The following is an 11,085-nucleotide window of genomic DNA, read 5'->3' as shown; positions in this document are numbered from 1 at the left end:
GATCAGGTAGCTGATAGAAGGAAAAATGCTGCATTGTTTGGATGTGTGTTCGAGAGGTCAGGATGTTGTTTCTAGTTATCTCTTGCTGATTTAGTAAATGAGTTTTGCCAAACCACTTAATGCTAACCCATTTCCTGTTTTCTAAGTGATAATGGGTCTGATAGTGTATTGTGTGCAACTGCAGTAATCTGGAAAGACAATCCTGTGCAGAGTAAAAGGAATTTTATCCCATTTTACTTGTGGGTATCCTGTAGGTAGGAGAGATGTTATAAGGTGTTTTCTTTGCTCATATAAGCAGCCAGTTGCACTCCAGGACTATACAAATTACTGGAAATAGATCAAGAATTCAACAGAAGTGCTGCTTTGAACAAGGTATTTGCTTGAGGATTTAGTTTGCTGATAATACAGGGAGAAATTCTTACCTTTGGCTTCAGAGGTCTGTCCCAATAAGAGATCCTGTAACACTGCAGACTGTCAGCTGTCTCAGGTTTGCATCTGACAGACTCATCCTGATCCACTCAGACTGGTTTTCCTGTGTGGCCAGACTCATAATTTATTCTGCTCTGTAGCATTGAACTTCTTGTATTCAAAGCCAGGAGGTCTTTAGGATTGTTTTCTATAGAATGCAGTCTCTCCTGGGATGCTACATGAACAGATGCAGTCACTCATAAAGAAAAAACTAATTTTGAAAGGCTCAATGGATTTTTAGGTAAAATCCTTCTGGTAGATTTTTTTTGTACTTATCTGAAGTTCTATTAATACCTTGTTTTTTAAATGCTCTTCTGTAATAGAGGTTATAGTCTTTGAGTTCCAAACAGTTCTGAGGAGTTTGGAGTATGAATGTCATTTTGGGCCTAGTAATAACTTTTACTGAATAAATAACTCGGTTGAGGTTCAAACCAGTGATCCTGAATGCTGAAAACTGCATATAAAGTACTTGTTGAATGTTATATATTTAAAGTCTCTAATTTTGCCTAATATGCTATCCATTTATCTTAAAATATTTATTTTACTGTCAGATATGAAAGCACAGCTATTCTCAAACATACAATAATATGCCTCAGGGAATGACTAATTCAAACTGCAGTTAAGCTAATGATGCAGATTTGTCTGTTTTAGCTTTTTTTAACTTTGTGCCTACAAGATAGAATTCCTAAAAGTTGTAAAAAGCAATTTAGAGTATATTCGGGGTGGTTACTAATAAAAATGTACTTGAGGTTAAATATGTCTGGCTATTGAAAATGGTCTGTGTTTGAAGCACAGAACTACACAGGAAGTTTTGCTTCATTTGAAAGCTGTGAGCTGGAATGTACGAGCTTCACAATTCAAAAAATGAAATTTATGTAAACAGGTATTTTCTGTTGAGAAACGTGGTTGTGCATGTGTACGAGGACAGCTCTGTTGAGGTGCTTGTCACCACTCCTTACACCATCACTCACTGAGATAAAATGTTTGATTTAGCTGAGACAATCATGACGTCTCTCCTGTTGTCAGACTAAGGAATCATGCCTCAGTCGATGGATGTGCTCCCGTCACTTATCTTGGCTCCTCTGTGGGAGCAACTGCTCCCCAGCACTGGAGTGTGGGGCAGGCCTGCCACCTCCTTCTTGTTCCTCACATCACGAGCTACATTGTCAGTGTGCAGCTAATAAATTCTTTCTTTTTTTAACCTTCTACACCCACTGTTCCCGTTAATGTGCCCATTGTTTCTTTATGTCAACCCAGTCCTTCTGTTTGTCCTGCCACTCCCTCGGCCGTGTATACCTTTGCCTTCTCTCCCCTGTTCATTTCCTTCCACAGGCTCCTTTCTTTTGTTAATCTTTTCTGAACTCTTATCCCCTTAACCCCGAAGTTGTGTGATTGATAGGATTATAACATATGTAATGGCCAAAGCAAAACAATTTTTCCAGTATTGCGTATCTACTTGTAATTTCAGTGAGTTAAGTTTTCATTAACAAGAGAGGTAAGTTACGTTTTTAAATGAAGTATTTATTTGCTTATTCATTTTATGTTGATGAACAAATTAAATATTTTAAATTAAATTATTAAATAATCTGTTCACAGCCTGACCCACCTGAGGTGTGAGCACTGTGGGGTGTTACACCTGTGGTACAACTCACCGACCCCTCTGTTGGGGGCAGGGGGGTGCACCCAGGCACATCCCGCCGTGGCTGCAGGTACAGAGCGCAGGCTGACTTAAAACTTTGGCTGAGTAGGAATGATATTTTCCTCCTGCCCTTTTTCCGGAGGGGAATGAACGACTCCAATTCTAGCACACAGCCCTCCCCTCAGCCCTTCCCGGAGCCCTTCGCACCGGTGCGGGGCGACACACCCGGGTCCCACCCGAGCGCTGCGGTGGTACCGTCACCCCGGGGCATCCCATCCCAACCCATCCCATCCCGGTGGGGGCGGGCGCTGCCGCAGCCGCTCACCTGCGGGGGCGGCCCCTCGGCCCGGCCCTGCCCGAACATGCGCCGAGCTCCGGCTGCCGCCGCTCCACACCATGCGAGGCGGCTGCGGCGGCCGCCGGGAGCAGCAGCAGCAGCAGCAGCACCAGCCCTGCCCGCCCTTCCCGCTGCCCGTCGCGACGCCTCCATGGACTCCTGCCCGGCCGGCGGCGCCGGCGCCCGGTACGGGGCTGGGGCGGGGCGGGGGCCCGGCCGGGGGTCCCCGGGGGCAGCACCGCCTCCCCCGGCGCTCTGGGGATGCTCCGTGCCGGGCGGGATGAGCGGTGGGATGAGCCCATCCGGAGAGGAGGGTCTGGGTGCTGGAGGGGGCGAGGGCGGAGGGTTCCCCGGGTCTGGGGCCGCTCAGTCAAGTTTGGCCCCGCTGAACTGCCCCCGACGGGCGGTCGATGCCTCTGTAGGCTGAGCCGCCTCGTCTCATCCCCGCGGGCCTGAGGCTGCCCAGGTGGGGACCGGGCCACCCCTCGGGCCGCTGTGGCCACCAGGCTGACACTGCAGCCGGCTCTGACCACCTGTGTGCTCGCTGACACACACACCCCGCCCGGACCACAGCGACTGCGGGGGCACAAACTGGTTTTTGCACTTTCAGGGCTTTTACTTTCTCCTTAGACAAAAGCATTAGCTTAAGCTAATTACATTCCTGCGCAGGAGCCCTTCAGTAGTTATATGCAAATTGACTTTGGGCTTCAAAGTGGTGTTGAAGAGTGTGTCATGTCTCTGGAAGAGCGTGGAAGACCAGATCCTTTTCCTTGAGCTCCTGTTTGAACAGCTTGCAACACACCTTGACAGCACAACACTGGCATTTAATTACTCTGTAACTCAACACCTTCTTGCTCGCCCTCATGAATGATCTGCAGGTGGATAACTTTCTCCATTCCAGGTGTGCACTCCCACTGCCCCTAAAATACATAAACTTCCCTTGTGTGCATGTGAGAGAATCGTTTCTTCTAAAGCTGAATCAGTCTGTAAATAACATTCTTCCCTGGTGATGACGGTGTGTTAAACGTGGTGTGTTTAGACGTGGCTGCGTTAAAGGTCTCTTTGTGGATTTTCCATTTGACATCAGACTTCTGTAATAATCTGCTTTATAGTCTATGTAGGAGTAGAAGCTTTTAAGAGTGCAGTTCTGGAGAGGTCAGCAAATTGCTTTCTAGAAGAATGGTAATGGGTCCGTTCATGGTTCTTCATGGAGTGTTGGGAGCGGTGGTGTGCTCTGTTTCTGCCTGCATGCTTTCCCTTTAAGTTGAAAACAGCAAACATGAACCTGAGACTTTAGTTCACTTGCAGAAATCATGATGGAAAACTTTAGGTTGTATAAGCTACTCAATTGTGCTCATTTTTTATGGCATTGATATGTTATTACAGAGACCAAAGGAGGTGGTCTAGTGGCATTTAAAACAGCAAAATCCTATAGGATTTTAAAATCCAGACAGTTAGACCTGCTAATGATCCAAAATGACATGTCTGTTAGTATTTATATATATAACCCCATACCTGGAAGTGTTCAAGGCCAGGTTGGATGGGGCTCTGAGCAACCTGGTCTGGTGGAAGGTGTCCCTGCCCTTGGCAGAGTGTTGGAATAAGATGATCTTTAAGGTCTCTTCCAACTCAAATCTCTGTGATTTTTTTAGGAGCTTTATATAATTTTGTTGCCATATTGTGTCTTAATAATTCTTTACTGGACCACTGATTTTTTTAGGTTTTTTTTTTTTTAACTCCAGGGTGGAAAAGTAGGCCCTGTGTTTGCAGTAATGATTTTAAATTACATCATTAAATGACCTCTAGGTGTTGTGTTTGTGCTGACAGTAGCAGCAGGCTGAGAGGTTTTGGTTGTGTTGTGCTTCAGGAGGTTTTGAATGTGGGGAAGAATGTTTGCAAAAATATTGAGAAGCAGGAAGGAGTTTGGTGAATTTTGTCTAGATTGGGCAGGTTGTCCCGAAAATCTGTGTTAGGGAAGCTGCTGGAGAACTTGGGTCCTCATTCGCTTTCTGGAGCTCCATCTACTGGAACCAGCTCTCCCATTCCAGGGTGACACTGCACCAGGATCTAAAGGCATTCAGATGTTTCAGTTACTGTGCTACAAAGTGTTGAAAACATATATATCCAGATTTTGGCTGATTTGGGGGAAAATAGTACTATTTCCACATTGCAGTTCACATTTTAGTTAAAACACTCCTTTAAAATCCCCCATTAAGCTCCTAGGCAGTGTTTTCTCAGGGCTTGTGGTTTCTTAGGTTTCAGGTATGTTTTGAGAATGGATTGAGATTATTAGCTCATAGTTAGAGGGCACAATGGTCTAGAGGACTAGTTGGAACTGAAAAGTAAACACCAGATTTTTGGAGTAGGGGTGATGAAAAATGACCTCCCATTTTGCAGATTTTCAGCTTTTGTCTTCAATTTGATAATAAAACTTTCAGTCATCTTTTGTGAAAAAACAATGGTCAGCAGACAGTCTGAATGTTAGGATGGTCATTCAGATATTCTTGACTTAATGGCTGGAAGCTCAAATGTGAATGAAACAGAATGCAGTAGTGAACATACATGTCATTTTACCTTTCTCTCTGACTAAAATTGCCATACTGAGCTGATGAAATCTTCTCACTGCATCTGCATCAAAGTTTTTAATTTCGACCAATCCATGTTTCCTGTCAGAAAGGGAAAAAAAATACAGAAAAATCCCAGACTGTTTTGGTTCTGAGTTCAAATTCAGCCTTGTTTCTTTTCTTTTTTATTTCTTGGGTTTTTTATCCTCAAGTAGCTTGCTTAGTTGTTTCTGTGCTTTGAAATGGAGAGAATAATAACCATTTTCTTCTTGAAGCCATTGTGCCAGAGAATAACTCTTCAAAAATGGCTTTAGCAGTGCATAGTGCCAAGACAACTTGCTACTAGTACTTTTGTTCTGTTCTTGAGTATTGATTCAGTAGGCAGGTTCAAGAGAGTTATAAAGGTGCATTGAAGTGCTGTGCTTGAATTTTTATTTAATTGGAGAGAAGGTGGCATTGTTATTGGTCAAGGTACTGTGAAGTGTGTGCTTTGCAGATGACTTCTGAAGTATAAAGTCAGGTTGTTGAAAGCTCTCAGGGAAACATAATCTGAAATGTCATGTAAAGCAATGATTAAAGTCAAAGCAACAGTCCCCTATTTCTTCAAGTATTTTGTGTCATTCCTATGTATTATTTTTATGAGAGCCTAAGGTAATGTTCAGCAGCGGAATTGTGCTTTGCACAGATTTAACAACAAAAAAACCCCCAAACAAACAAACAAAACCAAAAACCAAACCAATAAACATTTCAGCTCAGCTTCAGTATTGCAGGAAAATACCTTTTGTGCCAAAATGTGTATTTCATCTTTTCCACGTTCATCACCACACTGAAGTCTGATAGAAGTGAAGTCTAAGTCAGTGTAAACAAGTACAAACCAGACTTTACAAATTGCTGAAGATGCACAGGTAACTATCCTGTTACCTACCAGTCAGCCTTTATCATTGCTAGGTAATGCAGAATTCACCCAAAAGGGGAAATTACATAACATCCCTCCCTAAATTCTCCCTGAGTCTTATTTCAGAAGTAATACAGACCTCTACCCTGATCTTGCAGTCTTTAGAAAAACAAATCTCAGAGATTTTTTTCTGGCTTCTTACCATGAACATGGCAGGGTGAACTTCCCTTTTCCTTCATGTTTTTTTGTTTGTTTCCTGGGTACCTAAATGTGCTCAATACCATTGCATGACAGTGGTCTAGTGCAACTCTTGTGGATTTCTCATCAGTTTTAATAAGATGAGAGTTAGACCTTTAAAAATTGAGGATAACTATATCAGAAGTGTAGGTTGACTGGAGGCAATAAAAGGGTGAGAAGTCAGAGGGCTTGGAGAAAAGAGCAAGTGGGTATTGTAAGGTTGTCTAAAGACCTTTAAAAAAACAGAGGCATGATATGAATCCTGTGACCTTCAAAGTGACAAAGGTTGTAGAGCATTTGAGTTGAAAAAGAAGAGCTATTAAAGCTTGCTAAGTATTAATGTGGTCTGATTTCTGATTAAAATTTACTCTTAATTGCAGCTATCCTGTAAATGCAGAGTATATTTGTTTTATTTCAGTGTTGACCCTGTGTGAGGTAATTTTTAATTTGTACATTCCAATTAGGTTGGTGCAGTTTGCAGGATGCTTGGGTTGATAATTTGTAATTTGCCAGAGTATATTGTGTGTCTTTTTCATTCTATATTATGCAGGCAGGTCTACTAACTGGAAGTAATCACCCGCAGTGGTACACTGAGCCCTCTGTGAGCAGTCCTGCTAGTACAACAAGGAAAGGGAACTGCAGAAATTACACCAATACTTTTTATTTGTCTGAACAAACCTATCTTAATGAATTTATTGCATTGTTTGCCTGTTCAAATACAGGATGAGAATTGTGAATGTATTGCAACCCTAGATCCTGCTTGGTCCAAGTTAATCGTGGTGGGACCAAGGGCAGAACAAGTCTGTCAGTTCCCTGGTCTCTTTGCTGCTCACTTGTCTGCTTTGCCACATCCCTTTGCTTTGTGAGCCTTTGCTGGAACAGAGGGGCCAAAAGCTTGAGCATCTTCTTAGCAAAAGACCTTTGACATTGCTGAGGCATCAGTAACTCAGTGGTCTGAGAGGCGAGTTAACCTCAAAAATAAATGGTGTCATACACCATGTACAACTTGAAATACCGACTGAGATATCCTGAATTCCAGAATTGCATCACTGTTGTGCCTCTATGCAGAATATTTGAAGAACATGAATACTGAAACCTTTCCAGTTGCTTTGTTGTTGAAGTAATGGCATTTCTGCAGCGCCGAGGAGTCTTAGTCGTGGGCCAGAAAACTGTTCAAGAATACAGAAAGATAAATGCTGAGGTATTACCAGCTTGGCACATAGGACAGGAAGGGATACGGTAGAATTAATTTTCTTGCATTAACTTATTTGCTTTTGAATTAGGAAGAAATTTCTGTATTGTCTGAAAACTGAATAGTAACAAATTATTGTGAGAACTGCTTACTTGTTCTTTTCATCCAAGATTATTTCTGATCTCATGTGGGTTTGGAAATGTTTGCAGAAGAGGAAAAGAATTCTTCCCAAGTGATGTGCTTTTTGTTTTCTTTGAATGTAGGCATTTTTTTCAGCCTCAGAGCATTTACAGCATGTTGCTCAAAGCAGTCATCTCTTTAGAAAAGTAGTAGTTGATTTAGGAATGACCTGGCAAACTTGAAAAGGCTAAAGGAGATAACCCTGGTATCTCCTAATATCTCTGATTATCCAGCATTAGGAGAACAGAAAATGGTGTAATGGCAAGTGTTTCTATATTCAGTGGTGATCTTTCTGAAAACAAGCAGTGGGAAGGACATCCTGGTGTCAGCGATGGTGGTGCTTCCCACACACGTGGTGGCCCACGGATGAGCCAGCCAGGTTGTGTCCCTGTGTTGGACGGGTCTGTTGAGGATCCATGCGGTGCCAGCAGCTCTGGGTGCAGCTGCAGGTTGAGCTCTGGGGAGCAGGAGCCCCAGCCCCGGCCAAGAGGCCGTGAACTGCCCACCCTTTGCACAACAAAGGGCCCGGGGACCAGTGGCCCATCAGGGGAACCGCGTGCTCAGAGATACAGGAGGAGATAATGAGCCTCAGCCTTTTCCCGCCCTTAGGCTGTGAGGGTATAAAAGCCCAGGAGTTCTTTGTTCAGGTCCCTCCTCAGAGGCACCAGCTCGAGCTGTTATTTTGGTTTTTATTTATTGCACCAAAACTAAGTTATTTTAAGCATTGGCGCATCTGAGACTGCTATGGGAAACCAGGGGTCGAGCCGGTAAGGAAACCTGGTCTGACCGTGAGTGTGGGGATGCAGCTGCTGAGGGGCTTCGGTCCCAGCTCAGGTGGTGGGAGTGTGACCACCAGAGTGGCTGCTGCATGGCTGACAGGGAAGATTCTTCAGTACTGAAATGCAGACCTTGAAATGTGCTCTGGGAGGCTCCTCATGTGTGCGAATGGGTGAAGTTTTGGCAGCCTGAGGGGCACAGTGTTCATAGGGAGCAGTATGGTTTTATGGTTTAATATGGTTTTACTCCTCCTTTCTCTTTGGATAAAATGAAGCTGCTTTGGGCATGTGAGACTAATCTCTTTTCAGTTCCATTTAATATTCTGTAAAGAGGTTGTTTAAGAATTTATTGCTTTCTTTTTCTGACCACATGGCAAAAAAGCAGCCCTCTAAATCTCTTTGTACAGATAAATTGGACGTGGCACTTAGTGCTAGGGTTTAGTTGACATGGTGGTTTTTGGTCAAGGGTTGGACTCGATCTCTGAGGTCCTTTCGAACCTTAATGATTCTATGATAGAGATAATCTAATGCTAATTGTTGTTTCTTTGTACATACTTAGCTCTCCACCATCGTAGTAGTAAGTTATGCTACCAGGTGGCTTAAAAGAGATGCAGAAATGTTTCTATCACCACTGTGAATGTTTGTGCTTCCTTTTAATAACATAAGATTAACATTATCATGCAAAAATTGAAACTGTATATTACACAGAGAACCCTTGATACCAAGGGAGTGAAGGAGGCCAAAACATCATATTTTCCAAACTGTTGAATATAAAATAGAATAAAGAGCAAATACCTCAAAACTACTTATCAGGAAACTTTTGAGCTGAAATTACAGTAATGAAAAAAAGTTTCAGTGGGACAGCAGGAGCAGAAGGCAACAGTGTGGTAGAGGTAGAGGTATTGCATCTGAACCCTGCATTCACTAGAGTACCTTTGTTACTGTTTCTGAATAAGGTGAAAGCAGTGTCAGTTATTACTGAGCCAGATTGTGCTGCTCAGGGCCTTGAGACAGGAGATCTGTGGTGTGATCACAGAGACTTTCCTTTGAAGTTTCTTTGGGATAGGAATATAATCATTTCATTAGATGCTTTTCTCTGATCTTGCGTCTCGCTGTACGTGTTTGGGACTAACCTGTATTTGGGGAAACAGGGTGTGTGTCCACTGCTCTCTGCTCCAGGAGTCTCCTGATAATGGAGGGAAGAGAGTCCCAGCATGTGGGCTGCCATGTGCTGGTTTCTCATCAAGTGGTGGTTTAGCTCAACACTGCTTGACTCTTTGTATTTTATTCCCTTCCTCCACATGAAGTTACCCCTGCACACTACCTCAGCTGACTTATGCAGATAAGGTAGATTTGGCAGATAAATGCATTAATCTTTTAGGATATGACTGTTTTAACTTGCTTTCAGTGTTTCACAGTACTGAAGGAGCTTTTGAATTACTAATAAAAGCATTACTATAAAGGCACAAACTTCAGACTTACCTTTTTTGTAATAAGCACTGAAGTTGACTGAGGAGTTAAGCATTTTGCACAGTGCAAGGTTCAAGGTGGTTTTTTTTTTATTGAAGAAGTCTGTAAAACCCAATGACAATTCATCAAGCTTAGGCACTGCAAACTTACAGTAAGAAAACAGTTGACATCGTGCACACAATGAAGTAAAATTATGCATAAATATAGTAACTGCTATGCTCAAAAAGTCTTCCATCCCTTTCCTTTTGACCATGGAAAACATAATTATTTTCTTTTGAAAAGCAGGGGCAGGGAATGAAGATTTCATAAATAAAACCACAAGGAGAACCATATGGTTTTCCTTGCAAAACCTGCTGCCAACAAGCAAAAAAAGGAAAGAACCTTGTAAACCCAAGGGGAAAATGGCCTAAATTTGGAAACATTTCAGATCTTAGTTTTTTAGATTTGTTCTCTTTAGTCAAAAGAAGACAGAGCTATGTGTGGGGAAGGAGAGGTTTCATGCTGAAGGTTGTCTGAGCGTATAATTGTTTCTAGAGATCATGGCTAGGCTTCGCGAATGAAAATTTGGGAAGGCACTATCCACATTTGCTGCAGGCACGCTGGTGGCTTATGAGGCCAATACGTGATAGACATATCCGATTGCAAAAGGCACAGCAGAAAGACTCCTTAGATGGTGTATTTTGCAAGATATGGTTCTTTCTGCGTTGCCTTTTTTCCTCGAGAGTGATCCTGCGTGAGTTCTCAAAGGAGACAGCTGCGTTATAGATGGTGTGTCTCCAGGCCTCCCGATTGGAGGCCAGAGTAGACCAGTTATGGTGATCAATATGGCCAAGGCTGAGATGTTGTTTCAGGGAGTCCTTGAATCTTTTCTTCGGGGCTCCTCTCATGCGGCAGCCAGTGGCAAGTTCACCATAGAGCAGGATCTTAGGGAGGCGGTGGTCCTTCATCCTTGAGACGTGCCCTGCCCATCGCAGCTGCGTTCTCAGTAACATGGCCTCAATACTAGTGACAGCTGCTTGCTCTAGTACAGATGTATTGGTCACAAAATCTGACCAGTGGATGTTAAGGATTGTACGGAGGCAGCGCTGATGGAAGCGTTCTAGGAGACGCAGGTGGTGGCGGTAGATGACCCATGATTCGGAGCCGTATAGGAGAGTAGACAACACTATGGCTTTGTAAACACTGATCTTGGTGCTTTTCTTTAAGTGTTTATTACGCCATACTCTCTTGTGGAGTTTTCCAAAAGCATTATATGCCTTAGCTAACCTGTTGTCTATCTCTCCGTCGATTCTAGAGAAGTGATATTCAAATAAAAACCTGCCAACTC

At 43.2% G+C, this 11,085-nt stretch overlaps 1 protein-coding gene across 1 annotated transcript in view; it reads left to right on the top strand.

The window, feature by feature from the left end:
• Positions 1 to 2,531: 2,531 nt before the first annotated feature.
• TTC39A (tetratricopeptide repeat domain 39A) overlaps positions 2,532 to 11,085 on the top strand; it is a 45,874-nt gene continuing 37,320 nt past the window's right edge. Inside the window, exon 1 of the mRNA XM_032695808.1 lies at positions 2,532 to 2,630. Within this exon, the coding sequence (XP_032551699.1) occupies positions 2,596 to 2,630 (35 nt within the window). The 5' untranslated portion in view covers positions 2,532 to 2,595. The remainder of the gene's footprint in view (positions 2,631 to 11,085) is intronic.

Source organism: Chiroxiphia lanceolata, chromosome 9 (genome assembly GCF_009829145.1).
Source record: "Chiroxiphia lanceolata isolate bChiLan1 chromosome 9, bChiLan1.pri, whole genome shotgun sequence".
NCBI classification, from domain to species: domain Eukaryota; kingdom Metazoa; phylum Chordata; class Aves; order Passeriformes; family Pipridae; genus Chiroxiphia; species Chiroxiphia lanceolata.
The sequence above is the reverse complement of the archived record's forward strand: the minus strand, read 5'-3'. Positions and strand labels throughout refer to the sequence as shown.